The sequence below is a fragment of the Varanus komodoensis genome, unplaced genomic scaffold (assembly GCF_004798865.1).
Source record: "Varanus komodoensis strain SLA01 unplaced genomic scaffold, ASM479886v1 scaffold1, whole genome shotgun sequence".
Taxonomy (NCBI): domain Eukaryota; kingdom Metazoa; phylum Chordata; class Lepidosauria; order Squamata; family Varanidae; genus Varanus; species Varanus komodoensis.
The window spans coordinates 115,880,481-115,902,192 of NW_025335268.1; the positions used below are offsets into that span (position 1 = coordinate 115,880,481).

At 41.0% G+C, this 21,712-nt stretch overlaps 1 protein-coding gene and 1 long non-coding RNA gene across 2 annotated transcripts; one reads left to right on the forward strand and one right to left on the reverse strand.

The window, feature by feature from the left end:
* Positions 1 to 1,378: 1,378 nt before the first annotated feature.
* RAD54L (RAD54 like) lies at positions 1,379 to 17,987 on the reverse strand. The gene is made up of 18 exons (XM_044431638.1): positions 17,955 to 17,987; positions 17,736 to 17,822; positions 16,924 to 17,043; positions 16,328 to 16,388; positions 14,589 to 14,724; positions 13,978 to 14,047; positions 12,919 to 13,207; positions 11,789 to 11,913; positions 10,215 to 10,365; positions 9,443 to 9,569; positions 8,837 to 8,911; positions 7,044 to 7,174; positions 6,112 to 6,222; positions 5,897 to 6,020; positions 5,698 to 5,776; positions 4,062 to 4,241; positions 2,591 to 2,754; positions 1,379 to 1,872 (listed from the first exon to the last, which is right to left on the reverse strand). Exons 1-18 carry the CDS (start codon positions 17,985 to 17,987, stop codon positions 1,671 to 1,673), a joined length of 2,265 nt encoding a protein of 754 aa, XP_044287573.1. The 3' UTR covers positions 1,379 to 1,670.
* A 746-nt stretch (positions 17,988 to 18,733) lies between these two features.
* LOC123033860 lies at positions 18,734 to 20,209 on the forward strand. Its single transcript, XR_006416656.1, has 2 exons — positions 18,734 to 19,240; positions 19,995 to 20,209. It is a non-coding gene; the product is annotated as an uncharacterized LOC123033860 (long non-coding RNA).
* The last annotated feature ends 1,503 nt before the right edge of the window (positions 20,210 to 21,712 follow it).

The following is a 21,712-nucleotide window of genomic DNA, read 5'->3' on the forward strand; positions in this document are numbered from 1 at the left end:
ATGCCGGTTTGTTCCAAAAAAACTTGACACACCATTCTTATGCATCTTATAAGACCTTCCACTGAGTTCAGTCTACAGATTGATGGGAATTATTTGTACAGTTAAGTTGTATGTCACAGAACAGTGATATAAACTGGCCTACCACTGTCCTCCAAATGCAGTACTATAGAGAATGGATAAAATAAGCTTATGGAAGTGAAAAGGAACAGAAATACTTTACCACTACTAGTGATTGCCTATATGGATCGTGTGGGTTAAAAACTTCTGAAATGAAGTAAAATGTGCACTTGACCAAAAGGAAGAAAGTTTATACTGAAGGAAAGCAGTTCAAAACTTTTATATATTCAAATATAATTTGTACTAGACTTCTGCTCAGCTAGGATAAAACCCAAGATGATCAAAATTTAGAAGTGGAAAATGGATTTTCTTCTCCTCTGTTACTTACTTGTAGAAAGTATGGATTCTATTTAAGGGGCACACCTTTGGTAGCTGGCTAATTTAAGCAGCCCAGGACAGCCTGTATGCATATATAACACTGTCTTCCAAAAGAGGGGAACTACTGGGGGCTGCTATATCGGCTTGCCTTTTCAGATAACAGCTTTTACCCCACTGTTCTAAAAACAATTGCTTTTTGTACATGTCTCCAGAGCAACAGTTTTTACCTTTCCAAACTAACAAATATATGCCAGAAAACCAATTCTAACATTAGCAGTGAGAACAAATCCATTTCCTCAGGTATTGTAGCATTCCCACACAAAGCAGATTTCATAAATATAATTTTGCCTTCCTACGTTAAAGCTTTGAAGATACAATAGCTGAAACAGCCAGATGTGTTCCTCCTTTTGGAAAACAAAACTCTTTCCATTCTAAAAAGCATCCCAACACATGTTAGAGCAAAAACACATTCACCTGTTTTTATCGTTGCCTCATCTTAGAAATAAATACAGTCATATTTCAAATAAGTACATTACTTTGTTTCCTATATCCATCCCCTACTCAAGGCAATAATCTGGTTCTAAACAGTTTAACTGTGGCTTTATTGTACAAGAAAGCAAATTTATAAGAAAGGCTTCAATTTGGGGTTATCCAATATGATTTTGATCTAAAGATTATCTCCTCACAGATTAAAATCTAGTGAAATAGCTTTAACCCTCACTAACAAACTAAGTTAGAACCAACAGGATTGCCAGAGTGGTTACATGGGATAGCAATATCTTTTCATGCTTCTTCTCCAGTTTGCTCTTAAAGCAGCGTTGTGAACTTACTTCAAGTCTTCTCGCCTGCTCATCTTTCATGATACCAGAAGCTTACTTTCATGATACCAGTGCTTTTTAGCACTAAGGAGAAACTAATTACCTTTTAATTCTTTTCCCAGCAGCTGGAAGGTAAAAGTCTAAACTTCCTTTTAAAGGAAAAAAGGAGGATTTGTAAAAACCTGCTTTACCCAAGTTCCATGTTGTATGGCCCAAATCATTCTGTGACCAGATGACTGACCCAGAGTTTTTGCAAAGTTTGTCAGGAGTACATCCTGCAGAAAAGACCATCTTCTCATACAACATGGCATTGAAAAGAGCTACCCTAATATTGCCAATTAGGGTAACAGGTGTAGATGCTTGAATAACTGTTTTTCTGAAGGAACAGACTGAAATTCAAATAGTCCAAACCAAAGATCATGCTATTCCCCGTTGCTCCTCATGAGAATGATGATGGAAGGTGAATGTAACAGCAGCATCCCAGGCAGCTTTGAGGACAGCATCTTGGAGGCCACGTTTTTCAGCACAGTGGTTCCACTGGGATAGGTCAGAAGTACAGTCAGACCCCTCTGGAGGCGGCCTGACTTGATGGCCATTCACACAGCGACGGCACTTGATCCTGTAACAAAAATCGCAGAATGCTGACAAAAACCAGAAGCTAGGAAACTGCAAGACTCCTAAGAGCTAAAAGCAATAGAAATTAGAAATATGCTCTATTTCCCAAACTGAAACAAAGGAAATACATTTATGACATCACTGTAGGTACATTCAGTTAGTGGAAAATATGGCCTTGTTCCAGCGAGCAGAATTAAAAGTGTTTCCTGAAACACAGAGCAACCTTGTGATCCATAATATATATATATTACTTTTCATCTTCCCCAAATAAAGGTGTGAAGCCAAAACCTTCAGAGGTCAAATGTCTCTCAATGGGGCCTCAGTGTATGTTAGCATCTTCTGGAGATATTCAATCTATCTGGGTGTTGGGGGAATACCACACCAGCTCGATAATCCCTGATGCTAATTGTCTTGGATTGGAAATGTTTATATAGGGACCTACACATGCAAAGTTCAACACATTCAGTCCAAGCCATCTGACCTGTACATTACAGGACTCAAAGCATATGGATATAAGGCAGGCCCTGCACACTTGCATAGGTCCCTATTTTAATGTTAAGTTCAATGTGCAAGCAACAAGCATGGGCAGTGTTGATTGCTATGATCTTGATCTCTCACCATATTTGTTTTTGCAAGTCCCCACATATCCTTCAGCTATTTCCTCAAATCCCTATACATATAAAAAGCAACTGATCATTAACCTAGGCCCTTCCAAGACTTACTTGTCATGGGTATCACTCAGGGTGGTCTCATTGAATGTGAAAAGTTCTTTCAGTTCCCCAAGAGAGAAGTGTCTTTCGACATCCTGCTCCTCATCTACTACACAGCTACTGAGAGCCTTCTTGTGGGTCTGCCTCTGGAAGATCTTTTCTTCAATTGTCCCTGTCTACAAGGAGACAAAAGAAGAGTGGGTGCTGTGATTCTGTAAGGTCTGTGGGTCCTTAAAAACGTCACTGGGCTGGTGTGCACGTCACAATTAGCCACCTGAAAAATAAGCTACAGTGCAGTGGTGGTTCAAACTCACCTTACTCCCAAGATCCAGTTAGGTCCTCTGGGGCTAGTTCTCTCCCCTACTCCCAAGCTCTGCGGCACATTCTCAACAACCACTATTTTGTTACTAATCACAAATGTGTTCATCAGCCAAGTAGTCTATTTTTCACCTTTGGAGAAATCTGCACATATTTAGCTTAAAATTGCTTTTTTTAACATAACCCTTTTGGACAATCCATGTACTGGGTTTGCATGTCATGACAAGCCACAATTAAAGCATGCCACAATGAAGCATCCAACCATGCACTATGGGTTCTCAGAGTGCTTGCACATGATAAATTGTGCAGAGGAAACCATGCAGAACTTGGATATCATTAAAAACAAGGCCAACACACCTGGTGTTGTACAAACCAGATCAGAACCTGAAATTTCCACCCTCCCATTAGCTCTAGCTGAGACTTTTGTTCCTGGGGGAAAGATGGTGTTAACCATTCTGCAGCATCCTCCCTACATTAGAATTTCTCCTCTGAACAATATCTCCATATAGCCCTGGTCACTTTATAAGGGGGGCAGGGGGTTCTGAAATCTGCCCAATCCTTTAATATCTTGTAGAAGATAGGCTATGCTTATCCTTTGAATTTTGTGTCATTTGTTAACCAAAGTTGGACTGCTAAAATAATTTTAGGCTGTTTGCATTTGCATAATGAACAGATGTGTAGCTTTACCTACTTTGAGCATTTGACATAGAGCAGGTAGGCAGAGAGAGACCTGGAAAGAAACCTGGCTGAAAAAAACAGGAGCCCAAAATAGGTCATGCTTCATATCCAAATGCAAAAGCAAAGGTTAAATTGTTTCCCTTTCTCAGACAACAGCAGCAAAAACTTGACCTACTCAATAAGCCTCCCAAAACTCAATCTGCCATCAAACAAGACATATTTTGCAAAGATCAAATGGCTCTAATGCAATTCTTCTGGGTTATCTCCTTTGAGTATGCATTTATGTAGCCAATTCCATAGCTCTGTATGTCCACTTCTGTAACACAATAAATGAACTCAGGGTCCAGTGCACATCAGCAGCTTCAAGAAAGTCACAGCCAGGCAACTGCTGCACATTTGTTTCCTCCCCGCAGCAGGCTCAGGCATTCCCGTTGACCTTCTGAGATGCAAACAGAAGCAGAGTTACGGGATCCAGCTCCATTCTTACCGAAAGCAATCGATAGATATAGCAAGTCTTCTTCTGCCCATCTCGCCACACACGGGCCATAGCCTGTTCATCATTGGCTGGATTCCAGTCTGGATCAAACATCACAAGTCTGTTTGCTCCAATCAGATTTAAGCCGCAGCCACCAGCTTTGCTGCTCAGCATGAAAATGAATTCAGGGCTCTGCAGGACCAGACCAACATACATGAAAGTGCCTGGCATAGGTAACAGTACCAAATGTTACCAATGTCAAATGTAGCATTATCACAAAAAACAGTTTTCAAAGTGAACTGCCTTAATTTCTCTTGCTTACAAGATGAAAGTAACACAGAAATTTCATAAAGGCTGTAGGTTGGTTGATGTTCCAGTCCTTCCCCACCATCTAAAGCCATTGGGTTCTCTCTACTTTGTAGGGGAGATAATGACAATATGTAACAGAAGTGGCCTTATATCATTTAGTTGCGTAAGCTCCAATTACAGATACTACCAATGGTACATGAGAGGCAATAATTAGACTGAAGCATCTTAATACATGTGAAAATTAAGCAGAAACATCTTGGTTGTGAGGATACAGAACAAGAGGGGAAACGAAATGCAGCATCCTTCCTATCACTTCCTTTCTTTTCTGTTGGTTCTTAATTGTACTTGCTTTTCTTGACCCCTATGTACCATGTAAAGAATAGCTTTTATATTGGGATGGGGAACTTGTAGGCCTAAAAATTTGGAGACACACAACTCCCATCATCCCTCACCACTGGCTATGTTGGCCAGGGCTGTAGGAAGCTGCGGCCCTTCAGGTGTTTTGGCTTACAAATTGCCCACCCAATTTAGATCCTTAACATTTTAAGGGAGTGTGGAGAGAAAAGTACATTATTTTATTTGATTGATTTTTAAATTTATAGACTGCTGAATAACCCAACGGGACTCTAAGTGGCAAACAATAAGATGCAAAACCAATTTAATTGAATGTTACAATTTCTATGAGGAGAAACCAATTGCCAGTGGTAGAACAAAATATTACTCGCAAAATATTACAAATACAATATAACAGAATATTACATAATATATTTATATCTTGTCTTATTCTTTTAAAGAACTCAGAGCAGCTTATATCATTCTCCCCCTACTCCTGCTCTCTGTCTTATCTCCTTAACCACCACCCTGTGAGGTAGGTTGGGCTGAGAGTCTATGATTGGCCCAAAGTTACCCAGTTGGCTTGATAGGTGAGCAGGAACTGGAACCCAGATCACCTGAGTCCCAGTCCCACACTCTTAACACTATACTACACTGTCTCTCATTACTAATTAGAGAATCATTCATTCATTCTATCCTACTCTTTTAAAAATGGGCTCAGAGCAGCACAATTCATTCTCCTCCTGCTGGTCTCAATTACACCATCAAATCACATGGCTGTGTTGGAACTTTCAGGTATTATCCAAGAGCAATGGAAAAGCCTTTTTAAAACATTCTTCCTATTAACATGATGTTTTGTGGCCAACATCTCTCCTTCAAGTATATGCACAGAATGTTTGGCTTAACTGGGATTAAACTGCATGAGGCTGAAGGGGCTTGTCATCGAAGATGACCCTGCAATTAAATTGTAAACTTCACAGAACATGAGCCAAGAAACTTCACTTACAGAGGGGCTGTTGAAGCGTTCCACCATCTTTGCTCTCTTTTTGATAGACATAGTGCCATCCAGACGGACATACAAGTACCTGGCACAAAACATGATGAATTTGGAGCTTGTATTAATATGCCCTTTACATAGCTGTGATTCACCCCCTACCATCTAAGCAAGATGTGTTCTAAGATGAATTTACAATCAGTCATTATACCTCCTAGTTCTGCAAAGCTTCTCAAAGAGGTCCAGTGTCTGGGTGTAATTAGACACAAGGACTACTTTATCATTAGTGGTGCTCCTAGTAACTGCCAGAATATAATCCAAAATCAGCATCTTTCCTGGAAGGAGGGAAAAAAATCAATGTTCACATAATCGTGTTGAGAAAACAATCACAGAATGTCAATATATAGATTTTGCAGCAATGTTTACCTGAGAGTTGAGGTTCTAGAGACTTAATACTGTAGCCAGAAGGAAACAACTGCAGAGCACCCGCAAACCCTTCTTCTTCTTCCGTACACTTCTCGTAGATCAGCGCTGGGTCTGGATTAAAGTGCAACAGCATTGCGTGGAACTGAGTTGGCAAATGTCTTACTTAGTCAGGTGGAAGGACTAACCTTCACGTGATGAAACATCTCTTTTCAAGAGCAGATTTTCACCAAACTTGCGTAGTTGGAGCATCCAACTATCCTCTGAACCATCTTATAAACAATTCTTTGCTGTATTAAACATGTAGGGTCTAACATCTGGCAATGATGACTCTATGCAACAGACTTTGTGCAACAATAACTAACTTTTATTTAGAGTAACATTTCTAACAATGATAAGCCTTGTTCAGGCATTTGCTTGACTATGTGTGAGCTCAAAGTAGGGACTTTGACCAGGCCATACATACTGGCCTCCCCCACTATATCTCTGGGTACACTAGTGGTGTCTCCCTCCATTCAGGCCATGCTATGTTGAAATGCCAAGGTCTGAAAAGATCTCTTTGCATGATTACTGCCACTCTTTTATCAATGATGAATTATTTTTCTGGTCCCTCTGTGCAAAAAAAAAAAAAAAAAAATCTGTGTCCTGGGATCAGTGGTATAGAATACAAGTCCTGGTTTACCCAAAAAGTTTTCTCCTTTAAATAAGAATATATAACTAAAGCATGAGTTATTTTTAATAGCTATCATATTTAGTCACTACTTTGAAGTATACCCTTACCAAATGTATCTGAATGCCCAGTGTTCTATGTGTAAAAGCACGTCCTGTTGTACTTCAGATTTAGATGCTTCGAGGATAGTCATCTTATTCCTAGCATCTTGCAACACATTTTGGATACTTGGGCTAAGGCATGATATAAATACAGAACTACTCACGGTTACACAGCTTCTTCAGAGACGTGATTGAGGAGAGAGATGAAACACTCATCTTTCCCTCTTTCAAATCTTCAGCTGGTTTGGCTTGCTTCAAGAAGTGTTTGTATAGTTCAGACTGAAGGGGAGTCAGCCTGAAGTGAAATGAGACACTGATCATGTTGAGATCACTACCATTTTACAATTGTAAATATTACAGTCATATCCCATTACCATGTCTGAACAAAAATGGTTTAGGCCCAAAAACAAACACAGCCCACAATGATTCAAGCTTTCCAAAGAGTATAAGCTATTTTTTATTCTTGTAGCACATATAATTTTGGGATACAAGAGGAGCTTAGCTCACAATTTACTTTGGTGGAATGCTCTAGCTGTAAGGAAATCTATCCCTCAGTCTGCTGGCTGAAATTGTTTTTAATGCAAACACTAATCTCAAATTATGCCAAAAGAAATACTCCTATTCCCAATGGTAAGGACAGTCTCAAAGCTGCATTTCTAAGGTGACAGCTAAAAATCCAAATTTCTAGACAGAGATTAAATATGTTCAGAGTTAATTTTGTTTTGTGAGCCGCCCCGAGGCTTTGGCGAATGGGGCGGCGTAGAAATTTTCTAAATAAATAAAAAATAAATAAATTTTCATTTTGATATTTTACTGAAATAGCATGTTCAGCTTATCAGAAACTGACTTGCAGTATAACTTTGGACAATCTAAGAAACTGAGGAAACAGATTAACACATCAAGTGATACTATTTTATTATTTCATATTTGGAATATGGTATTTTTACAATGGCTTGTGTCCATTCTTAGAGCAGACCCACTGGAAAAAAAATCTGACACTTTAGCTATGTCTAAATTAAGACCCATTGACTCCAATGGTGTTACTATAAACATGATTAAACTTGAATCCAAGCTAATATAGATGTTTCATCACATCTTTTATCTAACTACATCCAGTTAGATGTAGCATCTATGGCTAACCCAAAATATAGTGTTTCTGACAACCACTGTTTTCTACCAGGCTGCAGAGGCAAACCCTACGTTATTTACACATCCCTTCACCTGTTCTCAGTTGTTGCTTGAAACTTAGTACATTAGTTTTACAACCCAACAAATGAAGTAGGTTAGCGTGCTTAAATTGGGTGGAATGCCTAGCTCCAAACTGCTGTCCCAGGAAGATAACCTGTCTTGTCTCCCTGCTACTCCAAGTGGCTACCAATAACCTAAGTCCAAATGCTCTGAAATACCATGGTGTGAACATAGCATGATACAACATCAACACTGCTGCTTGCAGACAGTAACAAAATAAAGTTAAAATACAAGCAGAGGCATGAGGGGATGCTACTGAGGAATACTTGGACTAGAGGTCCATTCATCTTGCATCCTCATCATCGTAGTCATCTAACCTATGTGCAGTCAATGGGTTGTACAGATTTTAAACAGGCAGAAAGTGCTGGTGGGTAAAGGAATCAGTTTTCTTGACTTTGCATAATAGCTCAATTAATTTCTTTACATTGAGAGGATAATGACTATATGTAGCTAGTGCTTACATATGAATATTTGTCAATTATGTCTCTTTATTATCCTGATAAATAATTCAGTGGAATTTAAGATGAAAGGTTAATTGATCCTTACTCAAACCCAGAAAGAATATTTTGCTATGATAGTGTAACACACAGTAGAATACAGTACAGACAGTTTCTAATGGTTTTTGCTTTGAAGTAGATTCCAAATAAATTCCGTTGTGAACTCCTTGCACTTGCTCATTAAGTGAAAAGGTTGCACTTTCATCCGGTACCTGCAGCACACCACCTGTTCAATTTTGACTGGCAAATATTTGGAGAGAATATCTGAAGTCCTCCTTATGAGACACCTAGAAAAAATCAAAATGAATACCAATAACAAGATGGCTGGTGCTCATGATGAGCTTTCGGCACTGTTTCTACTTGATATGAAATAGATTCATATTATAAACCTAAAGTCCTTGATCAGCACTGCAAGTTAACAGGATGCTTCTTTGTTACAAAGCAGGAAAACAAAAGCTATTCTAGGCTGAGATCTGCCAACAGGTCAACATCTACTAAAGCAAACCAACTCCTGTGGAACTGATCAAAGTTTTCAAATGAGACAGCAAAGAAAGCAAAACAGCAGCAGGTAATACCAAGATTACAGGGGGAAATGAGTTTAGGGGATCTAAACACATACATGACCCACAGATAAATCAGTGGTTCCTTCAAAATGGGTTGTTTCCACTTCTGGAGACCTGTTGGAAGCTCTCAGGATGAACTGAATAATGAGTGACTTCTAATGCCAAGGAACTAGGTTCAACCCAATGAGAGGAAGGCCTCAGAAGGTACAAGAGCAATAAATTATTCTTAGCATGAAAAGCTATTCTGAAATTTACCTGTTGACAATGCTGATGAGCTCTTTAAGTCTTTCCTCTCCTTTGTGCCTTTGCGCCTCACTTGCATCTGCATCTCTGCCCTTCAGAATGGGCATTTCAAAGTGTTTTTTGAACTCCTGAGCTGTCCCTGTGCAAAAGAAGTTATGGGAGATTTGGAATGCAGCATCCACTGTCCCAGAAGCACCATGCCTCCTTGTCCTTACCATATCCTTTTAACAAGATATTCATCTGTACAAAAGCGGTTACACAAAGAACCTCCCTCACATAAGTCTGAGTTAGCAAGATATGGCACAAATTCCTGGCTCGGAATTGTGATGTCATATACGACAAACAGGAAAGACTACTGCTCTGCTAGCAAAGGAAACAAGAACTTCTCTAGTGATTGTTGTTCATTTTCTGGAACGCCAACTGTAGTGACGATTTCATTAGCTCAAGTCTTCCAATAAAACAGCCGGCCATTAAATATGGAACAAGGCAATACCACAAAGACGTAGGTAACTGAGTATGCAGTATCAATCTGATACATGCTGGCAGCTCACAACAATGCTTTCTCACATCCAGCCAGAACAGCAGGGATCCTTAAAGGTTGGGATACAGGTGGGGAGTGAGCAAAGGATGAGAAAAATCTACTGCTGAGGAATAAAGAAAGCAAATCAGAGTTTCTTCCATTGTCTGCCAGACAAACATCAGCTATGGCAACAAACCATGGGTTAAATCAACCACAGGTATGAAAGCAGGCTTTTAGATTACTATGCTGCTACAGAGTCACTACCTAGGATGCCTGAATTGACAAAATGCACTAGACTGAAATATTCAAGGAGGTCATTCTGAATGGGGGTTCCTGAGATGAGCACCCGTCGCGGTGTGTTCAAGCTGTCGAGAGCCTGGTATGTCTGGTTGTCTGAGTTCTTCAATCTGTGACCCTGAAAATAAATTGTAAAGAAAAATTATGGTGCTCAGGCAGAAAAAAATAACTTGATGCATATTTAGACAGGGTCAAGGTAGTACACCTATCTTATAAGCTTAAAGATGCAATTAAAGCTAAACATTGACAAGTGACAGGAAATCTGTTAATAGCTGCATATATGCTAGTGGCTGGAAGAAACAGGCACTGCCAGTGAAGGAGTGAATGGAGAAAGGGAAGTGTTAAAGGATTCTGATATACAAAGTTTTTTTATTAAAGAACATTCAGGAATATTGGTACCCCTTTATAAAATACTGGAATAGAGAATATGAATTTCAAGAATGTAATACCAGATGTATTGAACATAGCCCAATGCACTGACTATTTCATTTATTTCTGGAACCACAGGACCTCTTTGATCCTTAAAGTACAAGAACAAGGAACCCCTTTTTAGATCCCAACATTCCCAGGGCTACTTGAGGCCCGTGTGCTCTGAGAGAAGACAGAAGAAAAGCCTGGGAGCTTCTCATCAGCTCCTGAAAAAGCCTTCAGCTGGCCTGAGAGAACTACATTGTGGTGTTTGGATTTTGTTTTTTCTTATGTTGTCCTGGTCTAAACATACAACTGTTTTGTCAAAATATGTGCAACTGTTTTCTGTCTTATTTACAGAAATCACTTATTTACTTGGCTATTTATTTGACTGACTGTAACCTGCTTAAAAATCAGAGCCAACTGTTCAACACACCCCACTCACATGAGGAGCAAGGATTTGAAAAGCAGACATAATCATTAAACAGGCAATAAGCCATTTTTTAAATGACAGCCTCCTTTTCCTCTGTGTTTACATGTTTCCTGTATGTACACATTGACTAAGGAAGCACTTGGCATTACTTGCCAAGTCCTCCCTCATGTCCCATCTTCTTTCTCAACTGCCTGTTGCAGAAGTGGCAAGGCTATGCCTGGACTTAGCATCTTTTTTGCTGTACTCCTGCTTGAACTTTCCAGAGAAGAACAATTTCCATTCTTCCTCATGGTCTAATACTGAAGGAAAGAATTCCTTCCATGACAGCAGCATCTTTTGTGCTCCAGTGTCTATCGGTTCTGAATGAACACTGCTGATGCCTTCAACTGTCAAAGATGCTCACTTTGAAATATATGTTGTTTATGGAAACAGAGTAACTTGTAATAGAGAAAGTAAGAGCTGATGGCTACAATGGATTGTAAAATGTTAAGAAATGTGGAGTGTGGCTTGTTGCAAATCCAACAAACCTTCGATCTCAGCTGCTTTCCTCCAACTCTATAAAGAAGCAAGATCTACAAGGAAATGGTACTACATAAATAGTTTGTTGGGCAGATTCAGTACTGAAATTTAGGAACATCAAAGTTCAGTTCTAGGCTTGATCAAAGTTAGTTAATGAAATCATCAGTTTCCATCCACATACCTCATCACATATGACTAGTCCAACACTCCCTTTCCGGAGAATTTCAGCATGAAGGCGAAATGTTTCATAGGAAATTATCAGGATGGGAGAAGGGACTCTTAGTCCTCTCTGATTCATAAATCCAGCTACAAGGAAAAATAAAAATGGCAAAGATGAAAAGGGGAATGACATGCTTTTGAAAGCCAGCAAAGAGACAGGTGAAAACATTAAAGGCTCTTCAGTATTGTAAAACTGTGCAACCAACATTGAAAGTTAGTCCATGGAAGACGGTGGCTACATAAGGGAAAACCGTGCCACCCGCCACCATATTATCTGCCTTGGCTATTTTGCTGCATGCTACTTCTTGAACTGCTACATAGTGCTTTATACATCGAAGCATCACGATCCACTATCCACCTCAATCCAAGGTTAAACTGAGGGTCCGGACCATCCAATCCCAACAATCTACCCCAACTTCCTAGCTTCTCCACATTTGTCTCTTCACTCAACCTTTGTTTCAGACTCAGTCATATTTAAAGAAAACCCACTGACATCAATAGGACTAAAGTTATTCCTGTCTATTTAGCTGCATTCATTTTAATAGGTTTACATTACTGTAAGCATGACAATGGCTGGAACTAGCCCATAGCTTTTTGCCATCTTTGTTGTTCCCTCCTTTATTCAGAACCATAACAACCATAAATCAAATTATTTATTTATTTATTTATTTATTTATTTATTTATTTATTAAAACATTTTTATGCCGCCCCATTCGCCGAAGCCTCGGGGCGGCTTACAACATAGATAAAACAAGTTAAAATCCATATAAAATAATCTTAATTAAAACTCACATTATAAAATAAGCCGCCCTGGCCAGATAAAATTCAATTGTATTTAGCATTTAAAATGTTGCTTAAATAAAAAGGTCTTAGCCTGGCGCCGAAAAACAAATAACGACGGCGCCAGGCGGACCTCTCTGGGGAGCGCATTCTACATAACTTACAATAATTCAACTGTAGTCTGCTAAGAGAGTGACTGATGCCTTAATTCTGTTTGAAGCTATTCAGCTGTTCAACAAATGTAGTGTTCATGTTTTCCAACAAAACAAAAAAGAAAAAGAAAACCCAGTACATACTGTATAGCTTTCATACCTAGCTTATTGTCTATGTCCTCTTTGGAGCCTCCATCAATAGCCAGAGGTTGAATCCTTCCTCCAAGCCATTTCTCCACTTCATTATACCAGTTTTTCACAAGGCTGGAAGGCGAGACCACAATCGCCTTGTCAATTTCAGGCTTGCAATCTGGGCTTTGGCGCAAGAGTGTCCACATCAGAGTGATACATTGCAAGGTTTTTCCCAGACCCATCTCATCTGCCATGATGCAGCCATGACTTCCAGGGATCCGACGGCTTGTCACGCACTCCCACAGGAATTTCACCCCCTAGTTGAAAGTATTTATCTTTAATCAAAGCACACTTGAAGAATATAAATCATATTGTGTTAGTCAGATGAAGCATAGAAGATCTTGCCATGACCAATACCAGTGAATAATAACCCCAAAAAGTAATAACACAAGGCAATGAAAATTGGAAGTACAAAAAGCTCAGAAAAATGCATAAATGCAAGTTCCAGTATTAGCCAGTAGTGCCATTTGCTGCAGGTTAGACATACTTCCTATGCTGGGATTTACAATATCGGGTAACCAAGGCAAACACTGTGCTTACAGTAGCATCAAGAGAAGTCTCCATGCCACCGTTTCCTGCAGAAAATGTGAGCTGAGCTAAACCGGCTATTGCTGCATGGTCAATATCAGCACTTCACCACAGTTGCAGCCAACACACAGGTCATTCCCACTTCACTTTCTGCTACAAAGCAGAAAAGCAGAAGGGAACTTAGTGGTCTGATACTGCATGGCAGAGATGCTCCATGTGCCTTGCCATGCAGCTGCAAGGACCCTCACACACAGCCTTCCTCCTAAGCTTAGAGGGAGCGAGAAGATACCATTCTCAGCTATGAGATGGTAGCTACCCATCCCTACCACTTGAGAAGGCAGAAAAACACACTCACCAGAGTGTGCTTACCTCGTCTCTACGGATTGTTGTAGACTTGCCTGCGCAGTTTGAGGTAGCAGAGTCCTCAGATCCCATTTTTCTCCCAGGGATTTCTCAGCCACACCTGTTGCTACTGCATTTGGTTTCTCAGAGCACTCACCTCTCTCTGGTGGGGTCGTAAAATACGACTGAGCACAGGATCCACCACAACATGTACAGGTATTTTGTCCCTTCAGGAGGCAAACAGAGAATGGATCTGAACTAGTGTAAAGATCAAAGTGATGCCATGAAAAATATTTCCAAGGGACAGAAGGACTACTAGCATTAATGAGCCACTCAGTTTCACAAGACAGGGGCTCTTATACTGTGATTCAAAGTCACTGGGCACTGATCTGATTCAAAGCAACCACACAATTCAAAAATGCTCTGGCTACATCATACACTAACTCTAACATTACACTAACAGCATTCAGAAAACAGTCTTCAGTGATAAAGAAATATTGGTAAGAAGCACCCACACAGAGACCACTATTATCTTTGCCAGCTTCAACAACCTTGTGTGGAACAAAACCTGGCCCAGAAATATCATAAATGTGTGTCCCACCCTTGAGCCTGCATTCTTGGAGATAGGTAAGCATAGCGGCTCTGTATAAAATACCAGTTTATGCCAGCTTGAGATCTAAGGCTCAATCCAGAATCACATAAAAGCAGAAATGAGAATCGAGCTAAAAACCAAGAGGAAGGTATCGGGGCTGAACCAGAACAACTCACTTGTCTATTTTCAACTGCTCATGAGCACTCAGAGGCGGAGGTTCATACAGCACCAAAGCTCCTTCTTCAAAAGGGTCGTGGAGAGCATGCCGAACCCCTGCTCGTTTGACACCTAGTGCCCTTAAGCCCAGGGAACCTGAAAGGTCACACAGTGAGAGCAATCTTTATGGTTTCCTCTTCAGCAAAAGCAAGGCTTTTGAGATTCAACAGCAAGCTGGTGCACAGCAACAGTACTTTGTGAAGGGTATAAAGGTACAGATCAGATCTTGGTGAGGTGATAACTTTTGGACTGGGGACCTGGAAGATCTTGGTTCTACTCCCCACTGTGCCACAAAATTGTCTTGGTGAGTCTGGGCCAGTCACTCACTCTCAGCCTAACCTACTTCACAGGGCTTTTGTTTTGAGGATAAAATGGAGCCATGCAAGCTGCCTTACATGAGGGAAAAGGCAGGGCATAAGTGCAATCTAAAAACAGTAATATGATAGGATATCACATTTAAGTCTGGCACATCATTACTGACAACATCATGAGGCAATGAGAAGAAAGGCAACACTATGAGACAAAGAACGCTTTCCACAATAACCCACAAAAAGGATTGTTCTTTTAGCTGAAAAATCAGAGGAAGCCAGTATCAGTGCCGGAGCTAGCAGCCACTCTGATTATTTTGCACAGTGGACAACACAGGCACAGCTGACTGTGTGGATCGGGAACTGTGTTCCCTCCTGCTCTTCACTTTGGTTAGAAATATTATGTCCACCCCAAGACAAGAACTTTTCTGTACAAGGGGCAGTTTCTAGCTTATTTGCAAGTACAAATGTATTAGAGAGAGCAACCCACCTTTCCCCCAAATGGAATTAGCACTAACTACACACTAGTTGGGTAAAATTGCATTGGAAAAGGAGAGCCAAGGCATCTTTAACCATACATGCAGATTATGGCACAAAACTCCAAACCTCCTACACTCACAGTGTAGCGGGAATTCACAAAACTCAGGCTCAGCTCTTCTATTTACATATTCCCCCAACTACACCCATAGCAAGAAAGTTGCTAGAGCTAAGCAAGTTCTTATCCCTAGTGCTTACTATGCAGTTGTCACCCCTTTCTCCAATAAAAAGCCCCTGAACTACAAGAATTTATCCCTGCTACTAAGATGGGAGACTCCTCAAGTGTCCTGAACAACGGTTTTATAACTGCTAAGGAGTCAGATTGCTCCAGGAGCCATTATTTATAAAGCACAGAAAGGCCAATACTTGAAGCTATAACTACAGTAAAAACTTGTTTAAACTAAGGATTCAATATATAATCCCATCAGCTCAGTCTATGATTCTACAGACACAAGCAAACCAAGCATTTTTTGGGTATGCCTTCTGCCCATTAATTGCAGGTGCATTATGTAAGCATAACTGCTATAATACTTAAGTTGTATAATACAAAAGAAGCCTAATATACCCAAATGTCCTATTAAAACTTGCCATTCAGTAAGGCTATGCAACTTGCAGAGTACTCACTCGTGCATGTATACTTGGAAGTAAGCCTCACTGGATTAAAGCAGCTTATTGCCAGGCATGTGTGCAGACAGCAGTTAAATGATTACGAATCATTCATTAATGCATTTTTTTCATATAAGAAAAAAATATTCTGTGCTCATTTGTTCCCTCTCTCTCTCTCTCTCTCTCTCTCTCTCACACACACACACACACACAGGCTTAATGGTGGAAAGAGAGCATCCCAGATTTACCTGTATAGTTTGGAATGGGCACTTTGAAAGGTTTTGACAAAATGCTGCGGATAAAGGCCTCCTGAGATTTAAAGAATAAAAAAAATGTAAGTTTAAGATTATAAACATTTAGTCTAATTAAAACATAAGCTTGAAAGAATATTGCAGCAGTCTCAAAGGCATTAATGTGAAGCAAACATTTAGATTTAACTAGCTAATAATATTAGCTATTTTGCATATATATACATATATATGCATATTTAGAAACATGCATGGAGTCTTGAACCTAGGCCTTCAGCGTGCCTGCAATATTTAGCTTATTCAAATATTTAGAAACTGATAAGCCCAGATCTTTTATTCATATATCAAGAGTCCATTAACAACTGGATGTCTTATCATCCTCTTCTTTTATATTCTAAAAAGGTTAGATAAATAATTCATACTATTTGAGATTAAAGTTGATTTAAAAAGGTTTATAGCCTTTTTGTCCTACCACTTCAGGTCCAGAAAAAAAGGGGGTATATAAGCTCATCTATGATGCACACCTTTTCTCACTAGTATAATATGTGCTGCCCCACAACCAGAATAAGTTTGATGAAAACAAAGAGATCACTTGCATGTCTGCAGCCATCAAGAAAATGAGACTGATTGATTAATGGAGCCAAAGGTTTTCGGAAAGGCGACAAATAACACTCTCTATTTTCAACTTTGCTGCCATGTTTCTGCCTCTTCAGAGTCTAGAACAGATAAGACATACCACATGAGTATTTGGAGGATCCAGACATATATGGACACAGAAGCATCAAACTTCTCCAAGTTAGCTTTGAAGATCATATTTAAGTCTGAGAGAATCAAAGCAAACTTATTCCAGTGGATAACATAGCTGCCTCCAGTCCTTTAACATCAAGCAATGGGGAGCAGAAGGATAGTGATCACCAGCCAACTCCAGTCTTCAGAAGTAGTAAATAGAGTGATGGACTGAGAACTCACCTCAAATCCTGCTCAGCCAGGAAGCTTACAAATGCCACCTGGAGCTCCCCTGAAGGAAGTAGGGGATTTGAAAGTTAAATAATTTGTCAGTTTCCAATAAATGCAGGCAGAGACCAGAGTTGCAAACCTATGTGGAAGTAAGCCCCTTAAACTCACCAAGACTTACTTTCAAGTAAAATTAAGCTAGCATGAAAACAGTAAAATGGAGATCAACTATAGTGTCATGGAAGGCTTAGAGCACATACCATCAGGAAGCTGGACAAGAAATTTCATGTTGCTCTTGAACAAGAACAGAAAAGCAACAGAAGACTTCCACCTCCAGCCAGATACAACTAAGTCTAGCATAACGACTTAATATAATGACATTATCCACAGATAGAAAAAATCCTCCCAGATGAAATACCAGCCAAACAAGATGCAGCATTTACAGGATGCTTACAGCTTTAGGAAACCAGTCCTCATCATCCTCAGAGCCATGAGTTTCAGGCTTCCTCTTGGCCAGCTGGCTAGGAGCCAGGCTTCTTCTCTGCAAGACACGGCCAGAAAAAAGAAAGCAATAAGTGCATGCTTACAAGGAACCATATATAAAACTTGCATTTGCAATGAAGCATGGATATACTGCATTTCTGAAACATTTTGCAGGGTGCATTTAAGTTACTATAATACTTAGTTCTATGTTAAGTAATACCATGGAGTAATTATCTGTAAAAGTAACAGAATAAATGGCAACATCATCATCACACAGACAGTGCAACGGTCATAGGAATCTCTTCCATTCCCATCTTGCTTACCATTTCCTCCCAGGGGAACTATTTTCCATCTACGCAGAGGTTGAGAGATACTGGTAACCGCGAAGACTACGGAGAACAGACATTCCAGGGTTTTCAGACGAACAGGACGGCAAGACTCTTGCACCAGGAGAGATGAGGCTTAAAACTATCGGGGACTGAATTAGAGGAAGGCGGTGGAGGAAGCTGGACCCTCTAAAGCGAAAGCAGCAGGGCTGGCTCAAGAATTGTGAACGCGAAGGATGAGAGCGAGCAGGGCAATAAGACCTGGAGAAGCCACCTAAACGCGGCTGGGAAGGCGGATCCCCTGCGGAGGACGCGGCGGCGGTTAAGGAAAGGCCGGGCGGCAAACGGAGGGGTGCGCGAGCTTGCGGAGGCCACGGACAAGCAGCAAGACAGAGGAAGCCGAGCAGGCGCTGCCTGTGCGAATTTCTTTCCTTGTGTTTCCCGCGCGGAGGTTTTCTGGCCTTTCGCCCCGCCCCTCGACTGAGACCCGCTCGATCGCGCGCCGAGCGAGGGGCGGGGCTATATCGATCAGCTCTGCGCTCCCAGCCACTACAAAACTGCGGGGAGGAGCTAACGTGGAGCGAGCCGCGGATGTGGGACTTAGAGGGTCCGTACTGGGGATTCTCCGCTTCGAATCTCCCCTTAGCCACCCACCTGCAGCCAATTTATTTTCAGCCGTTTCCTAATAATCTTTAAGACGGACTTTGTCAAGTAATAATAATTCCTTCCCGTTCGATCCAAAGCAATGTTTGTTATACAGTCACCTACGGATATGCTATGAACAGTTGTCCAACACATACGAAAAAGTATATACAGACAGTCGGTGATGGTGCAGAACGGTGGAACCAACCTGATGTATTAATTGACAATAGATTTAGGACAAAAGAATGGATTTCTTCACGTTAGGAATAATGAACTTGTGAATTCTCAGCAACGCACTACATTAATTGTCATTAATTCATGGAAATAGCTCTTTCAAGTAGTGATTAGCCATGAAGATAAACAACTCCTGAAAAACACATAGCTGGGAATGACTTCCAACTTCATTTCCTGTTTGCGAGCCTCTCAGACTGTTGGAAACCGGATACTGGACTAAGGATATAATCTTATCAGTTGCACCCCTGGTGACAGGAAGTCTCCAAACTTGGAGGTATCCAATCTTCCAATGCAGAGTGGGTTTAGCCTATCTAGCAAGGGCACTTCAGAGAGCAGGATAACTTGTACCCTACTTCTCCATTCTCCTCTACTTCCTTCCCCATCCACTGGAATACCCCATTTCCTCCCATTCTGAGGATTCTCTGCATGCTGGCTTCAACAAGGCAAGGTTGGGGGTTTCTGGTTGCAGCCTGTTTATGTTGATAAAGTTTGTGTGTGTGTGTGTGTGTGTGTGTGTGTGTGTGTGTGTGTGTACACATATAGATAGTTCTTCCTTCAAAATATCTGAGATGCATTGCATGGAAAGTATAGCCAATTAGTTTCTTCTGAAACCTGAAGCAGTGCAGGGTGGTAGTGCCTAAGCATCCGATGTGGGACACATCTGAATCGTGATAGCCGTTCACTGGTTCTTCATTAATTTTGTGGAATTATATCTGAAAATGTCTGTTGAGACCACTGTTTAGACAGTTAAAGACCAGCAGCTGTTGTTTCTAAGGAGGCATGTTTTTCCCCCTCTTCCTCCTTGTTTGAATTGCTGCTCTTCCTGATAAACAAGTCTCTGTAGTGCCCAGGTAAGTAAGAAGCTGCATGCATTTCTCTGCATGTGAGAAACAGGTGTATTTACCTGAATATCTGCCACATCAAAGGAAGCACCCTGTCCATTTACAGGATATACAGCTTCAGCAGAAGCTCCTCACTGGAGGAACAGTGAATAGACCATTTACTGCAATCCCTTTTTCCTCCTGCAGGAATCTATCTGTGCTGCCACTACTCTGTTCCAGATTGTCTCCCAGTGCTCCAGAGCTGATTGCTGGGGGAAGAAGGGAACAGAAAGAATCACCTCTCATCTGGCATTAGGGATCTCTGCATGTTGTAAAGCTGCATCCAGTTTAATATCCTGCCAAATATGCTTCCCTTGATAGGCCTTGTGGTACTTTCTTTTATTAAAAATTATGTGATCATTCTTAGAGGAGTTATTTTCTCCTTCTGTCATTAGCAAGTGCTGTTCAAGAATGATATTTAGCCTGGCATCCATGTGAAGTGGGCAGCCTGGTAGCATATTCCTGCAATACCTGGAGCTGCTAAGGTAGGGTTAATGCCAAAATAAGGTCATCATGATGCAGTGCATGCTCAAGCGGCAAAGCAGAACACCAAGGTACAGGATAATAGCCAATCATCACAGAGTGGGTGGTACAAGGACCAGTTACTTCATTTTGGCAACTGTTAGCTACAGGCTGTCCAACAGTTTACTCTGTTTTGCCAGCCCAAGAAGGTCTGATCTTCAACATCCTTTGCTTTTTAATAACTTCAGGGGACCATAACTTCTTAGGCTTGGATGGGGCCTTGTAAGCCAGTTAGCTCAATCTCCAGTTCGATGAAATATCATTTCATTGACTCCCTCCTGTCTCTGCCTCATGCAGCGCTGTCACCTGGTTTATCCCACCAGCTATACTCAGCCAGACAACAAGCTGTTGCCCTAGGCCTCTGATGCTTGGCAGTACCCCAGCAGCAAGACCATGCCCAAATTGCAAATGCTAAGCTCTGATCAGAGACATTCTGCTCGCTTTGTGTGCCACATTCCATCCTCAAAATAGTTAAAGGGAATAACAAGGGTGGTGCTGAAGGGGGAAAAGAAAGCATCAGTAGACACTTTAAAGAATAAAACTTGGTGAACCACATTGTAGTTATACTGTTAGTTCTGACAGCATCACATTGAAATACGCTTTGTTCTTTTAGGCCCTACAATTGAAAGAGGGACAATATAGAGATCAGAAAGTGTTTAATCAGAGAATTCCAGCGAGCCAGGCTTGTTCATTTGATTTTGAATTAAAGTCTCTACCATTCCACTTTAGAACTTCTTTTTAGACTCAGCAACCAGTACTAGCCATTTCTGTTTCAGGCTTGGTGAGTACAGAGCTTTTATGTATGATGATAACTGGCTATTTTTTCTGGCATAAATAATGATTACATGAATAGTTCATGGGGAGGAGGTAATTTCTTTTCTGTGCTGTTCAGTGAAATGTGTAGAGTAGAAGAAATTGGATTAGTCTCCCCTGCTAAGCACTGCCGTGATGTCACCAGAATACCAAGCATGTGCTCAGTAATGGGCATGGTCCTTCAGGGTGTCCACCTGAGAACTTTTATTTTTGATTACAGAAACATAGAAACAGAGCGAGTCAGAAGGGACCTCCCAGGCCATCTAGTCTGACCCCTGGCTCCAGCCAGCTCTGCTCATGACATTCCCACCATGTGCATGTCCAGCCTATCCTTGTACACCCTCTCCAATGGGGCTTCAATCACTTCGCATGGAAGCCCATTCCATACCCTTGGGGTCATAACCACTAGGAAGTACTTCCTGGCATCAAAATTGAACCTTGGTTCCCTGAGCATTTCTCCATTGGAATGGATCCTGCCCTCCTCTGCAGGGGAAAACAGGTCTCTATCCACCCCGTGTGGCACCCCCTCA